The following is a 26,375-nucleotide window of genomic DNA, read 5'->3' as shown; positions in this document are numbered from 1 at the left end:
AAATAAAAAATAAAATAATTTAACTACAAAATAAATATATTCAGCTTCTAACAGTGATTCAATTAAAAATAAATCTTGGCGGAAAATTTTATATACGGGTTCAATAACTAAAAATATTTCGAAAATCTTACACTCCCATATCCAACCTGCATATTATACAAATAATAAATAATAAATAACAAATAACAATGGCCAATTTCCATTCATTATTAAATAGACAAATTAATATCCCCCTCAGTAACTCAAATTTTAATCGTGAATTGAACTCAATTAAACTGATAGCAAAAAACAACGGGTATAATAGCGCGCTAATAGATAAAATTAAAAAAAAAAAAAATTTAAAACTAAATAATACATATATTCAGCTTCTAACTATGATTCAATTAAAAATAAATCTTGGCGGAAAATTTTATATACGGGTTCAACAACTAAAAACATTTCTAAAATCTTACCCTCCCATATCCAACTAGCATATTATACAAGTAATAAATAATTAATAACATAAAATGGCCAGTTTTCATTCATTATTAAATAGACTTATTAATATCCCCCTCAGTAACTCAAATTTTAATCGTGAATTAAACACAATTAAACTAACAAAACTAATAGCAAAAAACAACGGGTATAATAGAGCGCTAGTAGATAACATGTTAAAAAATAAAATTAAAAATAATTTAACAAAAAATAAATATATTCAGCTTCTAATAATGATTCAATTTTAAATAAATCTTGGCGGAAAATTTAATAAATGAAGCAAAAACGTGAACTGGCCGTGGATTGATATGCAGGGAAGTGACATCTCTCGTGTTGGATCTGGAGGAGGTCGGGGGACGAGATGAGAGGCTGCAGAACGATTTGGCAGCATGAGAACCATTCTCGTTCGTGATCTTCTCTCCTCCGCCAGTGGAAACAAAAATGGGGTTGTCGCTATTCGCACAAGGTGTCAAGGAGGCGTTGGCTAGAAGCGTAGTCCCTAATTAGATTTCAAACCACAGGCCCAGTGTCATTACTTCATTCATTGTTGGCTCAAATATCTTCTAAGAAAATAAAACCGGAGACCCATACCAAAGAGTGTCACAAAAGGGTAGAGGCGGTAAATATTTACGTCCAAGGTGAATAAGATGAATAAAATCAGGATGAGACAAAAAAGTACAATTGCATCTGAATTGTTATCATCTTCTTCGTCGTCATCGGCATTGAATAATGGGTTACTCGGTCCATCAGGATCTTGGTCATTGGTGACGTCATTTTCCATTATTTCGTCAGGTTCACTAAACATTTCTTCATCTTCAATGTTTTCTTGATAAATTTCCGGCTCTTCTGCCGAATTACAAACATCTGTGCTCCCCATTTTTATATAATCTGCAACAATAAATAAATATCATTAAAAAAAACATGAAGACTGCACGGTTTTCATAAACATAAAATTATATACATATCAAATTATTGTACTGGAGACCCTAATCATTTCTTGTGGATATATAGTTTAAAAGAAATGCTGTCTTTTCATATCTAGGATTCTATACATAAAGCATATATGTGTAAAGCATATATATAATTATATTTATGTAAGTATATAAAATTTTTGAAGGAATAAATTTTGTAAATAACGTATTTTACCGATTAATTTATATTTATTTATTAAAAAAAAAAACCCTTATCCGCACCCAATGGTGCATAGGGCACTGCGTCATATAAACGCAGCGTTATCTTGATCGTTTACACATGAAGAAAAGGTGATCAGCCCTCCGCTTCAGGTACCAGTCCAGGGTAATATTAAATAAATTTATTTATTAATGCACGTGAAATAATCGTTTATAAAACTCTGAAAGAGTCATCTGTTGAATAAATCATTTTGTTTGCTGTCATGCAAATGGCGCTAGTACAGATGGCGATGGTGCAGATGGCGCTAGTATAGATGGCGATAATGCAGATGGCGGTAGTGTAGATGGCGATAGTGCAGACGCTCTAGAGCATATGGCGCTAGCGTAGATGGCGCTAATGCAGATGGCACTAGTATAGGTGGCGCTAGTAACAGTCAGGCAGATAGTACAGACAGATGGCGCTAGTATCAGGATTTCTTGGATGAAGATGTAAAATCAGCCGTCAAGTAATTTTAATCATACATTTAATCGTTTTAATAACGTTTCTATATTTTCAAATAAAATTAAAAAATGCTTTTATGAAATAAAATAGGCATAATTTCTGTCCCATTTCAACATTTGCATAGTATAATGTAAAAAATATAAAATATGTATGAGAATACCTGTATATTTTAAATGTATCGTAAAAAAACTTTTTTTCTATTTTTTTAGTGCTGTTATTAATAATGACTTGAAATTGAGGAATGTTGACTGTTATTCATTATGTGTAAAATACACAAAAAATAAAATAAAAAAGTTAATAAAAGTAAGTAAAAAAAAAAAACAATTCGTGTGATCTATTGCAAGCGAGCTGCCTAAACGACTAGTTACTATTCCATAAGTATAATATACTATTTTATAAAAAAAAATATATATTTTTTTCTTCATATTTCAGGCTGAGCAATATTTGACGGACATGAAAAGATAATAAGTGTGATAAAATATAATGTATGATGTATGATCGTGTAATTATAAATATCAGAATATTTTTGTCTTTCTGCTGGAAAAAAAATCATCATCTTTAAAATTCGAATATTGTCATCTACTTCTAAAAATAGATCTACTATTATTATATTAAAACAGGCCACAAGGCTAACACCAAGAAGAAGAAGAAAAAGGAGAAGAAGAAGAAGAAGAAGAAGAAGAAGAAGAATATTTTCTTATAAACACATAATTTTTAATTATGTAATTTTTATTATGTAAATCTAGAAAGGCTAATTGTTGTGCGTCGATGTAATACAAAAAAAAATCAACTTGAGATAGATATACTTATAGGACAAAATAAAAATAAAATAAAAATCTGGAGAGCATTTTGGTGGCTGAGAGAAAATATCAAGAATAAAGATTCTGAATGTTGACCCAAGGAGTTTAATTATTGGAAAAAGTGGAAAAAGTTTAAAAAATATTAAAAAAAATCAACTAAAAAATTATAAAATAGCTTACCTCTCATTCAGAATATTTTTCTCAGGGCTGTGAGCGGACAGCAGTCACGTGAAAGGATCTGTAAATACCATTTTTCATTTGAAATTATCAATAAATCTGTTGAACAGAAAACTTAATTTTTACTTGACTTACATACTGAGCTATTTATGCACTAAAATATAGATTGCAAGCACATACACACGAGGTGAAATTTTCATAACCTTGCGTGGCCTTTACATATTATGCTTATGAAAACAAAATATTTATATAAATAATATTATGAAACTAGCAATCGACATAGTTTCAGACGAAACATATGTATTTATCGTATAAAATCATAAATATTTCCCAATGGCTATTTTTTAACAATTTGGTATCGTATTGAAAATGAGAGCATATATGTGTATGTATATAGGAGGCGGACATATTGTTTATTTCCGTCTCCGTAGTGTAATGGTTTGCCCTCTCGGCTACCATTTTCGAGGTCCCGGGTTCGATTCCCAGAGGGGGTTAGATAAATATAAGTGATTTTTCAATTTAATATTTAGTACATAAAGCGGATGGCTGATCACCTTTCCTTCATGTGTCAACAATCAAGATAACAATGCGTTAATATGATGCAGTGCCCTATGTACCACTGGGGTGCGGATTAGGGTTCGAAGATATAAATGATATATGTATTTAAATATGTACACCGACACACTAATGTTCCTCTTGTAGTTTCTTTTCCATACAAAAGTAATCATATAATTTACGACCAAGGCAACCGTGCATCGCTCCATTGAGATCAGGGGTAAAAAAGAGAAAGACAAAAATATTTGTGCAAGTAGGTACTTATGATTATTAATTAGTTATACACGTACGTTTATAAGTGAGTGATGTGAAATTCTACAAAGGTAATAATTTTATTTTAATAACCTGATGATGTAATGATTATTCTGAAACCAGTAGTCACGAATAAGTGTTTGTAAAAGTGGTATTACACAAAGTGAACGATGAATGATAAGGAGAGTGTTATTTTACCATACCACAATGTTAACGATGCTTTTAATCTACACAATACATATTTTGTTCCGCTGTAAGTTAGGTATATTTGTATGTTTATAGGTTGGCAAGTTAAATATGGTGGAACAATACATGGACGTTGTGATTGTGCGATACTTATACGTGCTAATATATGAAAGAAGGTGCTTCGTACGTGCAAACATATGCACAAATATATGTATACGGGAAATAACAATAAACCTAGATTCCAAATACGTGCCTCCGTCGCTTAACCTTTGATTATTATGTAGTTCTTACTACATGAAATTAAAGATCAAGATAACACTGCGTCGCTATGATGCAGTGCCCTCACTATGTATAAGGATTAAAAAAATGGTTCTATGCGTTATAGGTTTTAAGTAATGCGAATATTGTACCTAACATTATACAAAATATTGTTTTTTTAATGAATTTTTAATTGGAAAGCTATGGGTGTAAGTAATTTTTCAGTTAGAATCAAGCACTTAATTTTCCATTTTATAAGTGATAATTAAAAATAAAGAAATATTAAAACTTAATTATGATATTAACCGGTTTCGAAGCAAATAACTTCTTACGCAACTGTTTGCTTTGAAACTGGTCGACATTAAAATAAAGTTAGAGGATTTATAAACATATTTATAAACAAAGTTATTCATAATTTTAATTGAAAAATATTAATATTACGAAATATTATTTTAATATGCATGTTATTATTATTTTAAAATCGAAAATACAAAATAAAGTAAAATTGGAATAAACGTTTGAGGATGTTTTGACCAGTATAATTTTTTGTGCTTCCCGAAACTAAAGTTGAGTTAATTTGTATGAATGAAAGTTGCAAAAGTGCTCAATAACAAAAAAATATAAATAAATTATTTACCAGCCAATGGGAATAAATGATAATAATAAATAATAAATAATTAGTAAAAAATAAAAATAAATAAATAATAAATAATCAATAATAATTAATAAATAATGAAAAATAAACAATAATTATAATATTAAAATATCCTAAATAAATTATGCTTATGCAATTAAATAATTTAATAAAATTAGTATAATATTGATAAACGTTTCTGTTACCTTAAAGTAGATTGCTGCACAAACGAGAACACTAGCTTGAATCTTTATCACGATACGTGCGATGCGGTTGAGTTTCTGAAGACCATAGAAGTACTTAGTTCTCGCATGTTACTAATATACAGATCTTTATGGTTTCCAGAGAGCATGTAGTGCATGGGTGGCCAACCTTTTCAAGAGCCGGGCTGGATTTTAGAAATGAGATGTCCTATAAATTCATTCAAACCCTATAAAATCATGTAATCAGTTTTCTGATTCCGGGTTCAAGTCGGATATCAATAACATGTGTTTATATGCCGCCATTTGTCACGTCTAACTGCAGTAAGTGTAGGAATGTGAGTTAAGCTTTTGATTCTTAACCGTTGGTTGTTCCCAAAGCCCACGTTTGTAATTCGGAAGTAAGATCGTACTCGTTATTAACAAGTTGGTATTTCCCTTGTTGATGAATATTAATAACATTTAGGTGACTAACTATATCGACCAGAAATACTATATCGCTAACCCAGTCCTTGTCTTCAAATTCTGGGATACTTTCTGACTTGCTTGCGAAGAACGATTGTATTTCTTGCTTCAAAATTTTTTTTCAATATTTTTCACGGGTCAGCCATTTTACTTCTGCATAAAATGTAAGGAAATTGTACTCTTACTCCAAAGACTAGAGAAACTCTTTGAATTGACGGTGATTCAACCCCCTCGATTTAATAAAGTCCACAGTTTTGATGACCACCTTCATGACATGATCTATTTCAAGGGACTGTGAACATAAATTCTGATGAATAACGCAATGAAAATTTATAATCATTGCATTATTTATCAGGATATAAAGTATTACCAACTTTGCAGGCCTCATTTTCAATCAATTTTACTAAACCTTTGAGTGTTCCAATCATTGCTGGAACACCATATGTTGTTAAGCCCGAAAGGTTAAGTTGTAACGAAAAACGATTCAATGTCGATGTTACAGCTTCTAACAAATCTCGTGAGCAAGTAGTGTCCTTGAGTGGATATAGTGCATCTAATTCTTCTATTTCATTAAAATGGACATCATCGCCCCTTATTGAAATCGACACTTGGGTGGTATCTGTTAGGTATGTGTTTTAATCCAATGCTAGAGCTTAAAATATAAACTCGGATGCTCGATTTTTGAAATTTTCTTCAATATTTCTAGTTATAGTTTGACGACACCAGCTTATTTTTGAGAAATCCGTTTTCTTTTTCAAAGAATTTCAACGTCTCTCCAAACATTCCTTAACCACTTCACCATCTAAATACAGCTTCGACTTTTTGATAGTATTATGGCTACTGCATAACTAGCTTTTACATAGCATTATGACTCTTGAGTCGCTTTAGCAAATATACGGTGTTATGCTGAAAGTTTCCTGTTTAATTCATTTACTTGGTCTTGTCGAAATGCCTTTCATATTTTTCAAACTTATTTGCATGTTTGGCCTTGTAATGCCGTTTAATGTGATACATTTTCAAGATAGAATCAGAATCATCCTCGTATTGGCTTTGTTTCAAATTCACAAGTAGGCATCTAGGGGGCCGCATGCGGCCCGCGGGGCTCGGGTTGGCCATCCTTGGTTATGCGTGTATTCACGAACGGGTTCACAAAATACTAATACGTATAAATTTACATCCATGGTATACGCAGAACATTTATATTACGAATACTTTTTCATATTCTGTACTCAAACATTGGATGTAACCCCTAAGGGCGATGTATCTAAATATATTACATATCTTAACTGAGACCAAGGACCATTTTGTACGAAAGAACTCTGGAAATTAGGCCTTTCACAGGTTTACAACCTTGTGTTGGCTTGCTTGAGTAATCTCGTCATACGTCGCGAGAATTCACCACTCTGCCCATTATTCACATAACCTATGACACGCATAATGGTCATTCAGTCTATCTAATGGTGAAATAGCAAAACGTATTGACCACAAATCAACTGACAACTTGACAAATTTTCAGTTGACAGTTGACGTTGACTTTGGTTTTTAAACCCCAACATTGTTTCTACAGACTGTCAATTTGACAGTTGTCAGTTGATTTGTGGTCAGTCCGCTTTGCCATTTCACCATAAATAGACTATTATGAGCGTCCTAAGGGTTTGTAAATGGGCTGACAACAATAATCAGTTTGATTCTCTTTTTCATAGCAAAATTTTCTTTATTAGCTACAAATAATTATTTTTAGCTATGAAGAAAATTTAAAAAAAATTAAAATTTCTTCAAAATTAAACTATGAAAATAGTGCTTAATAAAAATATACAAAGAAATGTAGATTTTTTTTAGTAGAACTCAACTGGTTACCTTTCTAAAAGAGACTGATTAAAAATATGTTTATTTATATTATATTTATATGTATATATATATATATATATATATATTTAAATATATTTATATATATATATATATATATATATATATATATATATATATATATATATATATATATATTTAAATATATTTATATATATATATATATATATATATATATATATATATATATATATAAATATATATATATATATATTTATATATATATATATATATATATATATATATATATATATATATATATATATATATATATATATATATATTTATATATATATATATATATATATATATATATATATATATATATATATATATAAATATATTTATATATATATATATATATATATATATATATATATATATATATATATATATATATATATATATATATATATATATATATTTATAAATATATATATATATATATATATATATATTTATATATATATATATATTTATATATATATATATATTTATATATATATTTATATATATATATATATATATATAAATATATATATATATATATATATATATATATATATATATATATATTTATATATATATATATATATATATATATATATATATATATATATAAACATATATATATATATATATATATATATATATATATATATATATATATATATATATATATATATATATATATATATATATATATATATATATATATATATATATATATATATATATATATATATATATATATATATATATATATATATATATATATATATATATAAATATATATATATATATATATATATATATATATATATATATATATATATATATATATATATATATATATATACATATATACATAAACTATATTTTTTCCATATTTTAATTGAAAAATTGAAAAGTTAAACTTGTTAAAAAAAAGTAAAATCATAAAACTAGGCGTTTTTTCAACTGATATTATTAAACAACAATGCTTACTTCTTGCCTCTTATTACGCACTACTTGCCTCTTATCTTAATATGCTCTACTTACCTCTTATCTTGCCTCTGTAGATGTATGCAACGAAGTACACCTGAAAAATTAATTTTCAACGACACGAGATATGGAAAATAAAATAAAAGAGAATGTTTTGAATAAAGAATTTAATTATTTGAAGATATTACATGTTGAAAGCATATGAAAAGCACAAAAATGAAAAAAAAAAGTTTATCTAAATTTTTAATCATTGAAACATTTTGCTATATGTATAACGTAATAAAATTACTACTGATTATATAATTATTATGATTAAATAAAAAACGTGATTTAGGATGAAATTTGAAATAAGCTGCAATAATTTGTAATGGAATCGTAAGCAGAAAAACTTACATTATTCTGTGTTCACAGTTTCAGGATGTTAGAGATAATAAAGTATACAAGGGATACGATCACGAGCACTACAAAACCAATCCAACATTTAGTTATATGGGGCTCCATATCGGGGTTATTGATGCGTATAGCTGGCGGACCTCCTTCCGTCGGCGCGGTTGCTGCATTGTTTGCAAGGATGTTCAAAGGTTCCTCGGGATCGGTTCCGTATTCTTCTTCGATCCCAGGATGTTCGGGATCTGAGGGTTGATCTTCCAAATCGTGTTCGTCTCCATTTTGAATCATATCAATCAGAAGTGGTTGTTCAGACGTATTGGTATGATCTGATGTATGCTTTTCTTGTTTGCTGCAATCGGCTTCCACTTCATCGTCGTATTCGCTGCCATGTTGCTCGTCGCTTGGTAGATGATCATATGTTGGATCCTGGCGGGGCGATAGATTTCCAGGTGAGGTGAGACCGTCGATGATTTCCATTTTTTACCTGCGACAACACACCTTTTTATTAGTTCATTTTTTCAAGATCTAATGTCCCCGTCAACCCAGAAAATAATTATACATTCATCACATCATTTTTGTTATAATGAAAAAAATGTTAAGAAAGTATTCGAAAAGTTTTAGTCAAATAGAAGAAAATTCTGTAACTTAAATAGTCTTACAATACAATTTTATCAATATATATTGAATAAATTGTAAAGCCTAACATTTTGAATTGAAAACAAAAATCCCATGAGCCACACCTAACGTACATTGCGTGACACACCTTTAGTCAATTATTGCATCATGCATTTTAGTCAATTAGGCTCACGTGGGTTGCATTTTAAACGGAAGCTTAGTTAATAAATAACACAAATCTTTAAGAAATAGTATTTTTTAATATTCCTCTTTAATATTAAATGAATGTTAAATTAAAATGTTTAAAATATTTACCTGTAGCTTGCTGCCTAGACCGTGTTGGAACAAAGGTACCAGAGAAAAGAAACTATCCGAGGGATTGTTTCTGCCCATAGACGATTCAGTAAGCTTCCCATAATTCAACCTAAGATATTTATGGCAACATTTAAAAAAAATAATAAAAAACAATCAAATACATAATATAACTACAGACAATTATTAATAACTATCATTTACATTATTATTCGATACCTATGAATAAATAAATCAAAGACTGGGCCTGTAGTCCCGTGGTTAGTGTCGTGAACACTTAGCCACATAATTTTTTTATAACATAAAAACTATCGCAATTTGTATATTAGATCGCTGTGCCCTGTCAACAATAATTTAGTAATTTCATCATTTAATTTTTATCATGTTTGAATTTTGGAAGCCTTCCTGAGCATGTATGTATTCTGAGATTTAAATTATTTCTCCTCTCGTTCGGTAGGTACTGCTAAATACAGTAATCTGCGGGAAATTCAAATCTTTCAATTGTTTCCAGTCATATATACGTCTCAAAGTTTCGCCTTGTTTTTTTCTCAACAAAGGAATCTTAAATAATAATCACATATTTTTTATGAATGTTTTTCGCAAATACTTTGTGGCACATTTTATATACTTTATACAATAAAACGCCTTTGTTTTTAACCACTTTTTATTGTTACATTTTTTCTCTATCCGGTTTCGACAAGAACCTTGTCATCATCAGGGTTAAGCATGTTCAAACAAGGTTCTTGTCGAAATCGGTTGTAGAAAAAATGTACCAATAAAAGAGTGGTTGAAAACTGAGTTGTTTTATTTTATAAAATTCACATATTTTTCAATTTTGTGAATTTTAAAATGAGAATCATTCTGTTAAATTCGTAATATTTGATTAAATAGGACTCATTTAAATGGAATAATTTGAATGTGATATAAAATATATTTTTTCACATAATTTCAAAGTTAAAATATTGTTGTAATAATATATTCAAGGTGTGTTTAAAAAATCTTTTTACAAGATTGTAGTACAAAATGTGTTTTTTTTATTTGAATTCTGTAACTATTTACTTCTGTACGCCTCATTTACTCCTAATACATGTATTCATATACTCCAGGAATAAAATAAAAACAATTTATAAATTTTAAAATATTTTATTTCTTTAATTCACGAAAAATTGTACATGCTTACATATTTGGTAAAAAAACACAAATATTACAATAAAATATCCCTCAATATGAAATCTTCAAGATTTTGAAATGTCCATTTTTTGTTGTTGATAAGAGTGAAGTATTTATGTTACATTAAAAAAAATGAAATATTTCTACCCGTGATTATATTCATTTATCTAAACATTCTGGTGCAATGGGAAATCTCAAAAATGAATAGCAATTCCAAAGAAAAGCTCCGATAATATGATAATTTGAAACAAATTTAAATCTATATTTTTTAGCTTTCATAAAATGTTTCTACATAGTAAATTGGAATTTAAGTTTCTGTTTTAATTATGATATCTTACTTAAATCAATTTGATTGGTGAAGTTAATAATTTGTAGAATCCCAAAAAAGTATTGATTTAAGAGAACTCAATCTATTTGCTTACAAAAATCTATTACAATTCATAAAATAATTTTTAAAATACTCGAGACAACTTTTGGAATATTTCACGGATTTTTATCAAGTATTTCGATACAAAGCAAATTTAAATTGAAATATAAAACACATAAATAGATCGTATTTGTATACAGTTTTAAAGTATTTATCTGTAAAATAATAATACGCAGATGAAACAAAAAGAAAAAAGGAAACATATAAGGTTTTTATATAAAGTTATGAATGATTATTTATTTATTACACGAAAAACAGTAAAAAAAACAACACCGTATATTTTAATCGTCTTCTCTCAATCATTACCTTCACTTTAATTTTTTTTTATCATAGGCATCTAGTGCTATTGAGATTTTCAGAGAAAATAAAAACAAAATATTTGTCAAACATTGGTCAGGAATTAAAAATAAACTTAATACATTTTTGAAACCAAAACAAAACTGCCAAATTAACGATTTAAAATGATAAAAAATACAGAGAAAGTCCAAGAAATGTAAAATTATCCCTTATTTCGTTGGATTTTCAGTAAAAATAAGTCTGAGCTATGCTGGCATTGATTTTATTCACATGAATGAAAGTATATTACGGCACTGAAGATTTGCCATTTTATGATTGGATTTTTCGAAATAAGGTATAAAATATACAGTATCACCAGGATTCCTGAATACAGAGAGATTTATATTGTTATTGTTGAAAAAACAACGGAAAATTAACTGTATAAACATTGCAAATGAAAAATACACAAAGTGTATCATAACATGCATTTGTATTAATTAATCTTATTTTATAAGTTACCTGTATAATCGACTAGACGACGAACATATGTAGTAACATACTTCACATTATTTTGGTGTTCATTTTGGATTCATTTTTAAAATTGTACTTATGTAATTGAGCAACATTACTTTAATTGACACCATACATGTGTTTAACGAATATTCTTTTATAATATATATTCAATGGTCGTTTTGTTTGTTTAAATATTATAAGTAATATTAGGTACTAAATAAAATTAAGCCATACTTGTAGATGCCCGGCGTTGTAATACTAAAATGGTACAAGTCTTGGAAGAGCTTTGTCGATAACGTAAAAAAGGAATGTTTATATGAAAAAAGGAATGTTTGGATACATTCATCTAAATGAAGAACGAATAGTGAAACAGATTTACTATGATAATGTAGCCGAAAGTATAAGCTTAAGAAAGCCTTAGCAGACATAGTATTATCAAGTACACCGAATCCTTGAAGCAGGTGGATCAAAAGTCAAGAATTGCTTTCATATAAATGGAGATCCATAGAAGATTGAAGCTCTATCCTTATATATACTGCCTGTCCCTGCAGAAAGCGGTCCCACGGTTTATTAGCTATAACTATTATAACATTTTAATACTTTTTACATCGTCATCAGAGTTCCAGTATGATCATCTTAATATCTATTCACAGTTGAGATGATTTTTCAATCATATTTTGTTCAATGAAATATTTATATTATAAGCAAAAGTTTACATAATATCAGTGGTATGATCTGTTAACAGCAATTTATTAAAATAAATTTAAAGGAAAAAATAATGTGCAATATTTTGTTCTATTAACATCTTGTTACCATTATTATTTGATCATTTATAATAATACATACCAATGATGGCCACACTATTAAATTTTGTTAGTAAATTTTATTTTTATATTTATTTTTAATTCATTTTCATAATTTATAATTATTTTTAATTCATATTTCTTTATTAATATTTATTTTTAATCACACCTTTTTTCAATTATTATTCTTTTTATAAAAATATTAAAAGTACGAATTTTATGTTTTATTGTTCATTTGCTGTTCAAAATTATTTTAACTGATATAAAAAAATATTATGTATGGTACGATAAGGACCGATGATAAAATAACTATTAAGAGGGAATTCGTATGAGTAGCTCACCAGAGAAGTTCAATTTCTGAAAGTAGTTCATATCATTACATATTAAGTTTGGAGACCACTAATGTAGACGTTAGGCTATTATACAATGAAAAAATATATAATACTGAGGTAATTTTTACTCTTAACTTAATATTACCTAAAATACTGCGAGTGCAATGCATGTTTGCTGTCAAATGAATATGCCGTTTTTAAAATATTGTTATTTCGTTGTCTGAATTAACGAGTGGCAACAAATACTATTACCACGACTACCACAATGATCACCACAACCCAACCCAAAGCCAAGAGAATTTTAAATAGGCCGTGTTCTACCACGCAGTCGAAGTAATGTTCATAGCAACAGTCCGAAAAGGAAATACAGCACTCTTGCACGCCTCCTCTTCTGGGGCTCATTTCGGTACGATTTGTCCCAGTTGTTTCACGAGCACCTGAAAAATATGTTCAAATATATAAGTAACTATAAGTATAATATTCAGTATAAAATAATATTTTATTTATTGTTTCGGCATTCACATTGTGGTAAGAAATTATTAAATTTGAAATGAAAACACATGTTTTTTTACCACTTGAGTATTATATTATATTCATTTTTAACGACTTGTATTATATTTGTTATTCTCAAACTCCAACTCTTAACTCAACCCTCCCCCTAACTTACTCCCCCCCCATTAACTTACAGTAGAGATAATTATGATTTAGTTTATATTCAAACCCGTATATAGAAGCATATGTAGGTTCTGAAACTAGTCGTTAATAATATATATCATAATCAAATATTAAAAACAAGTATTTTTATTTACAATTTTAAGCACATATTTCTTATTATCAAACATTAATATTAAATACTATTTTAAGGGTATTATTAACACCTAAAAATTTATCCATTGAACAAAAATAATATTTTACTTTGAATTATAAATGGTGTGCAACAATGTTTTCCAAAGCGGTTCCTACGAAGCGCTAGGCAGTACTGTATTTTACGCACTTCCATTTTCCTTGGCGAACTTGTGAAAAGTTTTTTCAGGCTTTAAAGAGCAAATATTCAACTCATTATATTTTCTCTAATTTTACTTTTAAAAAAAAACGCACCCATCAAAAAAATACTTAAATTAAAAAAAATCAATGTAACCCAATCAAAAGAGGAAAAATATCTACCCGCATTCACACATACATGTAGAGTCATTTTACATATAATAATAATAAAAATTACAGTAACATAACTTGACTAAGCAAATATACAATATTCTCCTGTATAAGGTAAAAAAGGGCAACAAGTATTTATTTCCTAACGTCAATACAGCTATCAATAGCTGAGAACATTTTTGTAAGCAATAATGTGACATGGGAGAGGATTTTCTATTACTGGTGTCATATGTTTTTAAGGGATAGAGATCTAGTGGATCTGGAAGAAAAAAAAAAAGACGATTTGAGGAAAATTAGTAAGATGATTAAAAGCTTGGAAGAGAAAAGATGATCAGAAAATGTGATTCTGTTTCACGCGTGTCTAATCAGTGGAACTTTATTGAGTACGAATATTTAAAAGGGAAAATTAAATAAAATGTCAAGGAACCCGTGGACATGACAAGTTTGGTAACTGTTGATCAACAAGATTTATTTTTCCTTTTTATCTCATACTATCACTAATAAATTACATTGTTGGTGTTTTTGTTTAATTCCAGAACCACAAGTATTCAAAATAATAATTTAATTGATCGACAAGTAATATTTGCTACATTAAAAGCTTAATTTTTATATGGTGTATTTTAATGATCAAGAACGAATAGTCTAAAAGTGTAGCACTAAACAAACGTTCTTTTCAAAATGTAAAATTAGTATATATCATAATTATATTTTATTTACTCAGTTACTTCAGCCTAAATGGGATCTGCAAACTTCATATGTAGCTTATCATGAGGCAAGTATCGCAACTGAGTTTTAATTTGCATCGATGACAGTAATGTAATCAGTAATCAAGCATGCATAACGTAGACAAGTTTCTACTCTTTCAATTGTGACATTTTACCTTCTACCGTGACCGGTTGCACTGTTTCCTGTATCGTTAAATCGGATTCAGTAAGGGTTTGGTTTCTGTTATTGACATTGGTATTGGGGCGAACCATACCAGAAAATATTTGACTGTGATAAGGGAAATCACTAAAAATCTTGATGTTTTCTTCTGAAAGATATATTTTAAAATTATTTCATGGAAAATTTCAGAATAACAAAAACCGAAAAAGACTTGAAATGCATTATGGAAACAAATTAATAGACAATCACGTAAATCTAAATAGTGTTATTTCACATATGCCCAACGAAAAGGAAATATTCAACTCTTTACCTTTTATTACTAAACCACATGTTTTTAAATTAGTATTATTATTAAAGTTAATATTATAATTTTTTCGTTATTGTAAAATAATTTCCTTTAACCCTTTTAGTAAGTATTGTGGCTTTTGTGAATTGTCTAAGAAGAAGAACTATTCGAATGGATGGCTAGTTAGAATTATTCAAGTGAAAATACGATTAGATTGTGCTTTGTGTGTGCTGAGAAAGGACAAAACAGTACTAACCTATCTTTTCCTCATCTTTCAACTGCAAACCACACATCGGGTTGCTAGCTACCTCCGTGGAGCAGCGTGCTTTCAGCTCACAGTTATCGAAGTTTGGCGCTGAAAATGTATGGAAAATATTTATAGTTATTGTACAAAAATCAGAATAAATGAAATTTGAAAGAAAAGAAATGTGTTATTTTTTTACATCTCATCAAAAATGAAGAAGAATATGGAAGTCTGGGCATTTACGAAGCTTACGACCGTCATAGGCTGGTTTAAGTGATCTCTTTACACACGTGTAACATTCACCCATTATTGACAACCACACAACTCAAATTCTTGGAAGCTCTACATATATGAAACAAATTTGGAACATTATGTATGAATCACTAGAACTTCACTAGAGACATCTATTGGTGAGATGAAAATAAGCTTTTTATTAAGCAGAAACTCTTTTATAAGTATGTGAGGTCCGAATCCTGGATTATAATCACACACATGAGAAACGTCAGAAAACATCATTTTCATTTTTATTATTTAAACTTATAATTTGACCAGATAATTTATTTACAATATTTTGAGTGTGTCCAAATATTGTTCACAAAATCTGGATTATCTCCAATTACAGGAGTTATTTTCATATTATTTTTTGACAAAAAATACTATAAAAATTACTCCTGTAATTGGAGATAATCCAGATTTTGTGAACAAGTGTTTGGACACACTCGAAATGTTGTAAATATGAATTGTTACTAATGATCAAACAGGGGACAAAAGAAAATGTGTTTGTTGTTTATTTCAATTTACAGATTGCATTGATAAAAGGGCTTTATGTTGAATTCGTTTATTATTTTAGATAATTACAACATATCTCTCACAGTCGAAGAATCAGTGTATAACATCGGAACTGATGTCATCACAGTTTGTATACTATGTCATTTGAAGGGAGTCTAAGTGACATAACGACAAACCATAAGAATATTTTTATTATTTAAAGATATTTTGACATATAAGGACTATGAAAGTGACCGCCTAAAAGGAATGCAAAAATTAATACTTAGAGATAATATATTAACATAATAAAATAAAGGTACAAAATATTTTACGGCTGTGAAACATGACACCTTACAAAGGCCCAGAGCAGCCGTGTACTAAGCTTTCTAAGCATTGAGAATAGGCGTCTACGGAGAATATTAGTCGTTCGGTGGTTTGACTTTGTGAGGAATGAAGAGGTAAAGCGTAGGACGCAGCAAATCTCGGTCACAACTGTGGTCAAGAAAAGGCGATTCAGTTGGCTTGGCCATGTACTCGGCATGCATCCTGAGAGCCTTAATCAAGCTTGCCTCTTTTACAAGGCATCAGGTTCGCGCCGCCCAGGACGACCGCTGCTGACAATTCGCCTGCAGTTTTCGTCTAAACATTAGGACGCGGATCTGACTTGGGAGGATGCAAGGGAGCTGGCAGCCGACAGAAAAGCCTGGAGACAGTTTGTGGACTCCATATGCTCCATCTAGGGAGGAGCATATGGACCACCGGATGTGGTTTAATAATAATAAAATATCAAGTTTTTTTTTATCGGAAAATAGTAAATAAATAATCCCGTACGATTGCGGGTACATTAGTAAGGATAAGCTTTTTGACGACACATTTTCATGATGCAACATGCATTTTGAAAATTAAGGCGAACATTAGTCAAATACTGGTAGTCATTTCGCTCACTCCTTTCAAGAACGTCATACATAAAAAAACTTGATTTTTCAGGAGAACGTTATTAAAGTTTAAAAATATAATTATTATTGTATTAAAAATAAATATCAAGCCACTTATTGAACTTTTTATCGTGCAACAGATCTTTTTAGGTTTAACCTGAGAGTTTTTTCTCAGCTTGAAAAATATGTATTTAGTTTATTTGAAAAAATTGTTACATTACTATTTCTTCAAAATGCAAGAACAACACTTTCTGCCCTGTAGCGAGTAAATATTAAGTTTAAAATATGCCTCTTTTGCTGGGATATAGTAAATTTTCTTGGCATTCTGAAGACATGCTAAACTGAAAATTGTCAATTTTTTATTTATAGCGTTCTTGAAAGGAGTGAGATTTGTAAAATGACACAATATTGCAATATGTAGAATATATGTACATATGTGCTGGGATAGGACAAATAATACACTAACCTATTTTTTCATCGCCTTTCAACTGCAAACCACACATCGGGTTGCTGGCTAACTCCTTGGAACAGCATGCTTTTGGCTCAAAGTCATCGATGTTTAGTGCTGAAACTGCGTGGAAAATATTTTTTAATATTTATAAAACTAAATACATTTAGGCCAGGATTCCATACGGACGTAAACGCTTTAACTACATACTGAAGATTACTTTGTTTATAGATTTGTTGTTAAAATTCTAGAACTGCATTTAGTTCATCTATTAAATGTTAGATTATTTTTCGACATCTCAACATAGACGAAGAAGAATATGGATGTCTTTGAATTTACGGGGCTTACGAACGTCATAGGCTGGTTTGGTTTACTACGTAAAGTGATCACTTCCATATTCTTCTTCATCAATGTTGAGACGTCAAAAAATAATATTATATATTACTACTATAATGGGAGATAATCCAGATTTGTTAACAAGTATGAGGACACACTCAAAATGTTGTTAAATGTTAAAATCAAACACTGATTTTTAGAGTCTACAAAATTATATTTTATTGATAAAAACACATAAAAAAATTGTAATAATTGTTTCGCCTTTTTATAGCATTTTCAAATATACTTAAGTTTGAAAATGCCATTACAAGGCGTAACAATTGTCACAATTTTTATTTCAATCTGTTTTTACCAATAAAATACATTTAGTGGACTCTAAAAATCAGTGTTTGATTTTAACATTTAACATTTAATACATAATATTACTTTACTTCGGAAAACATATTTTACAAGTCTTTGAGATCTTTCCAAGCTGTATTTTCAGATCAGTTATATTCACTACGATGTTGAAGTGTTGATATCCCTACGGAATCCTAGCCCAGAGACAGTTTGTGAAGTATTGAACAATCAATTTATTTAGATACAAATTATCATTGGATGAAGGGAATCGCATTAAATAAAACGAATTGTTACCAGTTTTCAAATTGAAAATACATCTTCAGTTCTAAGTTGTTGGCACACGGGTCCGAGCGCCACTAATTTAAGAGGAAAATTTATTTATATAATTAAATTCACAGTATGATTGTTTTATATGGACTTTGATTACAAAGTAAACTTTTAACAAGAAGGCGGAATGTCAATCATCTATATGCGCGATTCGTTCTGAGATTTTTTTTCTTGATTTTAAACCTCAACTTTTTTTTGGGTAAAAATATCACTGTTAATAGTAATCTATGAAGTGGTCTTAATTATGAAAGGATTCCTAATTCTTATATACTAGAAGTAATTCATCATTGTCGACCAAAGTTTTCCATTAAAATGTTTTCGAGTTTTCGATTAAAATTTCTACATACCTGGTTTATTCGCACTGATAGGAGTCTTACGCTGAGTTGTTGCTTCAGGGTTTGAAGAATTTTGATCAAAATCGGGCCATTCGTTTATACCTGCAATATATAAAAACAAAAAATGTATTTTAAAATGGACAAAGTAAAGATAAAAAATCGGTATAACCACAATGTAAGCACTATGATGGAATACATTCAATATGGAAAAAAGCTCTTTTGCACTCTAAAAAACGTTCTCTTGTTGGACGTCATCGGATCGATTAATTGTATGTATGGTCCATTCAACATGATTGCTTCACGACATTTAAGGTAGCTGTCTTTCAAAAATTACAGGCATTTGAAATGTGGAGATAGATACAGACTTGGTAACGAACGAATCTTTACTGGAAACCTCCACCATCATCACATATCAGACCATCAAATGGGGCGCGGTATAAAACCTTGACCGCACAAGGCCCTGAATAATTTCTGTTGACCAGGGATGGAGAACTAGCGACCCGCGTGATAAATTATTTAGCCCGATTGAACTTTTAGATTTGATTGTAACTATTTAAAGCTTTCTAAAAAAAATTAAGACGCCATCTTGGATATGTGTCGCATCGAAATAAAATAGAGATAAATCCATAAAATCAAAATATCGAATAGAGCCCAAATACAACCCGTTCCAATGACAGGTGTCGGAAAATGAGTCGAAAAGTCGAAAAGAAACTTCGCGGATATAATGCAAGTAACATAGATATTATTTATTTAGAATTCGTGGCACCAACAAGTGCTACCAGCTTCATGCGTCGATAACTTACTAACCTAAAAGGTGGTGTCGAACTAAACGGATGAGTAGTGAGCATATATGGATGTATGTATACATGTATGATAAACTTCGTCTTTATTATTGTTTTAATTACTCAACATATGTCACTTACGACATTAATAAATAGACACACTTGCAAAAATGGTTCGCCATCATGCTCTAGACCAGTGTTCCGCAAAATTTTTATATTCATAGTACACCTACTAAATTCAGAAATTTCAGAGGTGCACATTTACCGTATTATGGTAACATATTATTGGTTAATGCGAAATGTGAGCCTACTTAACTGAGCACAGGCAATCAAATTTTTGAGCAATTGTGTTATTTTCACAAAACTAGACTTTTTTCCAACACCTACTAATCACCACGGTACACCAGTGTGCCGCGTCACACACTTAGCAGAACAATGAACAATGCTCTAGACCACGGGTGGCCAACGTGCGGCCCGCGGTGATGTATCTAGATTTTTTTAAATATCGGGTCCTTCAAAATATATTAAAAATCATATTTAAGTTATTAAAACCCATCAAGTTTCTGTAATTACAAAAAATGCATATATTCTAGTGAAAATAAATTCAAATCTCGCACTGAGTGGCCACTGATAAATTGGTTTTATTTCAAGTAAAATTGGTAACATCGTTTGATTCATGTGTCTTAATTAATATTTTTGGTTGTTAAAATTGATAAAAATGTTAATAGATACATTTTTGTTGGTTCAATGTGTGTTTTTACATCTGGTCGTATTAATGTTTTTTTTTTCACAATTACCCTGATTGTACTTTCTAATTACCTCTGCATTCACATTATTTATAATACTTTAAAAAAATCAATAAGTGTAAAATTCGTTGTATTGAAAAAAATATTACTGTCTGTATGCGGACCTTAGGAAAAATTTCGGTCACGATGCGGCCCGAGGTGCAATTTGGGTTGGCCTGGCCTGCTCTAGACAGTCAGAAAAAGGAAGGTTGCGATGGATTTTTTTTAAATCTTGGTTCAGAAAGACATTTTACTATATAATATGTACCTACCTAAAACCAATATTTTAAATGGGATTTAAAAAAAAAACTTACCATCGTTCATAATAATGGACGTGTGGCCTGCTGCCTTTTTGTTGAATTTCTTGTACCGATCAATGGTAAGAGTCTTGTTTTTTATTTTATTTTCAGCACTGGCAGCAGACGCTGAAATCATAATTTACATTGAAATTTTTTTTTCATAACAGAGAACTTAATAAATAACTAGGTGAAGAAACATTATAATCTCCCTTGTAAAATTCTTCCCATTTAAATATTGTTTTCAATGGTTTTTTTTAAATCTTTATTTTCTCAATACATTTTCTACAAATATTCGCATTCAATGAAATTTTTGATTATTAATAAAATTACGGAATAACAGAAAATATCAATAAAAATTGCACCAGGAAAATCTAAAAGCATTTTTTTAACGCACATAAATTATTCAAATTAAAACACTAAATATCTACCATGATTTATTGTTTATTTTTTTTAACTACTTCCATTACAAAATAAACAATATATTATATGCATTGGCAAAGACTTGGACTCTCGAAGTCCTTTGATGTTACGAAAAAATATTCATCAATACAATGGTTAAAATGTCATAAAAATATTCATAAATAAAATGGTTAAAATGTCATAAAAAAAATTCTAAAAAAATATGGCAAAGTTATAATTTGTTGAGGAACACTTATTATAGGCCAAATATTCGTTAAATTGCAACTTTATTTTCTCTGAATCCAGGTAACATTATGCTTAAATGATTTTTTTCTAAGAACATCTTTTTAGCATTGGTAAAATAAGTTTTTCTTCGAAATAGTAATGAGGTTTGAAATGAAAAAAAAAAAAAATTCCATATTTATTCTGAAAAACAAATAAGTATCCAATATAAAATAATAATAAAAAAAATCGAGCGTAAGGATACGTCATTCTGATTTGAACGCTTGAGATCTGGGCCTTACATTATTATTCATGGCACAGATTAATCGAAACTATATTTTAAAATATATTTACTTTAATCCTTATTTTAAACAAGTATTTATAAATGGTAATTGAACAAGTAAATTAACAAGTATTTATAAATGGTAATAAAAAATATAATAAAAAAAATACATACCGTTCAATGGTTTTTCGCTTTCACACTCTACGTTTCCCTTTGATAAATGATTCATTTTACAAAATTTAGACATCATGTTGGATGGGGGCTTAAAAATGTTTGCAAACAGATTAATCTTTTATTTATTACATATGAAGGGCATATAAGTAATCAATAATAATTGAGATGAATTAGATGTTTCAACAGAGACACAAAAGCATCTTTTCATATGAAGAGGAAAATGGAAGTCAAGGTATTTTTAGTACTTGTTATTGATTGGCTGATATAACCACCAAGAGTGGTCACATCAGCCAGTTAGTAATTAATTTAATAATTTAATATTTTTTCATAATTTCTTTGTATTTTTTTTTAAAATTAGCTGATTAAAAAAAAATCTATTTCATATTTCCTTCATTCAAAAATATGCCTAGTCTCTGTTAAGATGCGAATATATGTTTTGATAAACAGAACATGCATGTTTTCCAGTGTAAAGTTAGTGTTTTTTTTACTCTAACATATTATTGTTTTGTTAATTATTGATTCGGTGTTAACTTTGTGGAATGACATATACAAATATTTTTTTAAATTAAACACTTGAATATACCACTTTAAGGAGTTTCATTTATATTTACAACTAGTTTCGAAAACTTACAGATGTTTTCATCTTCTGAATTGAAAATGAAAATGAAAATTAACGAACAAAATATTTATGTGGGGGTATATATACAATAGGTTAATAAATATGGGGAAGGAAGGGGAGGGGGTTAAGGAACAAGTAGTATGTTCAAGAGTTTAATTTAAAAAAAAAATCAATAGTACTGTTAAATTGTTATGGTTACTCAAACCTAAATATAATTATTGTCTTACAATTAAAATTAAAGTAAATTATTTCGGTTCGTGTCCTATGCACAATGTGGTGTGATTTGAAAGAATGGAAAAAACTTGTCTCTTGAAATGATAAAAAGGTTCAAATATGTTCATTAAGGAAGCTGTCGTAACGCTCAAATGATACTAAAAAATCTCAACAAAGATGAAGAAGAATATGGAAGCCTAAGAATTTACAGGGCTTATGACCATCATAGGCTGATTTAACTGATCACTTTACCCTGAAATAAAATATCGGTAATACTATAATTTATATTTGAAACACTAACTTTGTGATTTTCCATTTTATAATTAAAATATAACTTTGTTTTTAAATCAACTATTAAAAATCAAAAAAGTGATTTTAAACAAATTTATTTTTGAATTATATTTCTTAAGTAAATTAACTGGTCAAATTAAAAGCTAAAATTAAAAATCGAAAAATGATATTTCCTAGCGTTTCTCGAGTATGTGAATATAATCCAGGATTCGGACCTCACATACAAATGAAAGAATAAGCTTCTCTCGTTTCACCATAGTTGTCTCTAGTGAAATTCTAGCGAATTCAAACGCTTTGTTCCTAGTTTGATCAATATATCTAGAAGTTCCATGAATGCGGGAAGTGCGGTTGTCAATTACGGGTAGAATTGGTGAAGAAATGAATTGGTTAAGTGATCACTTAAACCAGCCGATGACGGTCGTAAGCCCTGTAAATGCCCAGATTTCCATTTTCTCCTTCATCCACGTTAAGATATAAAAAAAAATATGGAAAAAATAATTACCAATTGGAGATAATCCTGATTTGTGGACAAGAATTTGGAAACACTCACAATGTTGTAGATTGTAAAAAATACGCATGGACTTCAATTAAACAGCTAATGCAATTAACAAAAGAGAGACACGTACACTCAAAAATACGCGTGATGCAATAGTTTTCGATAAACACGAATCAACGCAATCATATAAAAGCTGCAAGGTCAACGAAAAATTGCCTATTGGGTTATAATTACCTACTTGACACTGAACAATGGTGGTTCCTTCACGAGTTATTTAAAGAAGTCAAATACAACATATAAATAATAATAATATCGCAGACGGAATGTCGAGAATAAGCAATAAAAATCGACTGCATGCTGCTGTTTCAAGTGGTTGAAGCGGAAACCAACGCAGTGAAAGGAAAAATTATATTCTGTATTTATGTATTAAATGTTAAATTAAACACTAATTTTTTGAGTCTAATAAGTTGTATTTTAATATTAAAAAAATCAATTATTTAACAAGTGTTTCTCCTAGTTATGGCATTTTCAAACGAATGTCATAATCAGCGTTTGATTTAACATTTGATTCATACATTTAAATGGAGTTCTACAAATTAAACGCCAAATCCATAAATTATATTATTATGTATATTAAAAGCGTTGTTAACTTAGTGGTATGCTAATATAACACTTCTTATCTTTCATCGTTCACTTTGTTTAATACCACTTAAAAATCATTTCTTCGTGACTACCGGTTTCGGAATAATCATTCCATCATCAGGTCAAACGCAGACTTAAGTGAAATATACGTCAGACCGTAATAATTTCGCTTTAGTCCACATTTTACCTGATGATCGAATGATCATTCCGAAACCGGTAGTCACGAAGCAGTATTTATTAAAAAGTGGCATTACACAACGTGAACTTTGAATGATAAGAATAGTAATAAAAATATAACTTTGTTTTAAAATCACTATAAATAATAATAATATCTACCGGTTTCGAAGATTACCGCTTCTTTAACAAGACTTATTAAAGTACTAATCAGTCGAAATCAGTAGATATTAAAATTATAATAAAAGTTATGATAAAAGTTATAATAAAATATTTTTAGTGATTTTTAAAACAAAGTTATATTTTAATTATAAAATGGAAAATCACTGCTTCAAATATAAAAGATAAAAAGAGTGTAAAATTATTAAATGATGTTGGTAATAAAATGGTATATTTACTTTACTGAGTCGGTAGTCTTGAGAAAAATTCAACACTGATTTTTAACTTTAAATAATTTCAAGGAGCAGAGAACTTGCTGCTACCGGGGCAGGTTTTTAAGTGACTCACATTTACATACAAGTGCTCTAACAGAATCCTGTTGGCTGATTGCTAAGGCTAGAGTATATATGTATTTAAGTGTATTTATGTGGCCACTCGCATGCCCACCCACATTATACATATAGGTAAAGGATTCCAATCATATTTTCGATTGACACAGTGTGATTAAGACATACATGTATTTTATTTATTATTACTTTGCACATAATTTCAAATTACAGTTTACAATAATGTGTCCTCAACGAGCTTTTCTGTGCCAAGGAGAATATTTCACAATACTTTAATTTATAAAATTTTATGAAAATAAAATTGTTGGTGACATTCAATCAAATGAAACATGGCCAAATGATGCGATGTAGTATTTCAGATTACTATCCCATTATCCGTTTATGAATAGCTGTTTTACTATGACTATTCTAATATGACTTTATTTTATAAATAATATTCAAAGATCCTTTTACCATAAGAAATATCTACATATGTGTCGATCTAGAGTTTGCTGACGTATTTTTGTATTTTGGAAATTGTTATTTAATGTACATACGTCTCCATGAAGTGTGTTTATGGTAATTGTGTACTTTGCTGGTAGGCATTTTCTCGTAATATATTAGAGTAATTCTTGTGTGCAATGTAACGATTGTTTAAATAATTTTACCATCGCCCAAGCCATACAAGGTTTTTATTATTTTAATCAATTGAGATTCCGCAAAGCAACATATCGTTTTGAACTGTTTTTAAAATTATCACAATGAAATATTAGAAAGTTTTTTGTATGTTGATCCAAAGTGCTTGATTTAGTAAATGATTGTTTAATAATTAATTCAGACAAAGCGATGCAAGGTAACACGTCCTGCGCGTCAGCTACCAGTCCAAGGGAATATTAAATAATTATTTGAATAAAAAATAAACTTACTTTTATTTCGACTCCACTGAGAATTAAACCCGGGACCTCCTTCGCGATAGTCAAATGCTCTGAAAATTGGTAAACAATTAGGATTAAAAAAGAGTTACTATGTTATAAAAGAAAATTGTATATTTCATGTTTAATTTTTATTAATTATTTGTTTTAATTATTCTTATTTTGTACATACCTTAATGAAGGATAAAGCTTGAAGTATTCGT

The 26,375-nt window shown here is 29.2% G+C and overlaps 2 protein-coding genes across 3 annotated transcripts; both read right to left on the bottom strand.

Annotated features, from left to right (window-relative positions):
• Nucleotides 1-8,641: 8,641 nt before the first annotated feature.
• LOC148306900 (uncharacterized) lies at nucleotides 8,642-9,856 on the bottom strand. The gene is made up of 2 exons (XM_088264262.1): nucleotides 9,804-9,856; nucleotides 8,642-9,357 (listed from the first exon to the last, which is right to left on the bottom strand). Exon 2 carries the CDS (start codon nucleotides 9,348-9,350, stop codon nucleotides 8,889-8,891), a length of 462 nt encoding a protein of 153 aa, XP_088120388.1. The 5' UTR covers nucleotides 9,351-9,357; nucleotides 9,804-9,856; the 3' UTR covers nucleotides 8,642-8,888.
• A 1,142-nt stretch (nucleotides 9,857-10,998) lies between these two features.
• On the bottom strand, nucleotides 10,999-25,227 carry LOC148306899 (uncharacterized). Of its 2 annotated transcripts, XM_088264236.1 has the most exons (8): nucleotides 25,154-25,227; nucleotides 22,321-22,408; nucleotides 21,258-21,368; nucleotides 19,389-19,478; nucleotides 18,058-18,162; nucleotides 15,901-15,999; nucleotides 15,354-15,506; nucleotides 10,999-13,758 (listed from the first exon to the last, which is right to left on the bottom strand). In XM_088264236.1, exons 2-8 carry the CDS (start codon nucleotides 22,394-22,396, stop codon nucleotides 13,547-13,549), a joined length of 846 nt encoding a protein of 281 aa, XP_088120362.1. In that variant the 5' UTR covers nucleotides 22,397-22,408; nucleotides 25,154-25,227; the 3' UTR covers nucleotides 10,999-13,546. The 2 variants fall into 2 exon arrangements, with proteins under 2 accessions (XP_088120362.1, XP_088120363.1); XM_088264237.1 differs by lacking the exon at nucleotides 15,354-15,506.
• Nucleotides 25,228-26,375: the final 1,148 nt, after the last annotated feature.

This window comes from Brachycentrus maculatus, unplaced genomic scaffold (genome assembly GCF_059751285.1).
Source record: "Brachycentrus maculatus isolate JH-2025_06_01 unplaced genomic scaffold, ASM5975128v1 h1tg000221l, whole genome shotgun sequence".
Taxonomy (NCBI): Eukaryota; Metazoa; Arthropoda; class Insecta; order Trichoptera; family Brachycentridae; genus Brachycentrus; species Brachycentrus maculatus.
The sequence above is the reverse complement of the archived record's forward strand: the minus strand, read 5'-3'. Positions and strand labels throughout refer to the sequence as shown.

Bases quoted from the DNA above. Each gene is read 5' to 3' on its own strand.
- LOC148306900 (XM_088264262.1), bottom strand. From the start codon at position 9,350: ATGGAAATCATCGACGGTCTCACCTCACCTGGAAATCTATCGCCCCGC.
- LOC148306899 (XM_088264236.1), bottom strand. From the start codon at position 22,396: ATGATGTCTAAATTTTGTAAAATGAATCATTTATCAAAGGGAAACGTA. The intron at 21,369-22,320 runs GTATGTATTTTT...TTATGATTTCAG, and splicing joins AAGCGAAAAACCATTGAACG to CGTCTGCTGCCAGTGCTGAA. The intron at 18,163-19,388 runs GTATGTAGAAAT...TTTTCCACGCAG, and splicing joins TATCAGTGCGAATAAACCAG to TTTCAGCACTAAACATCGAT.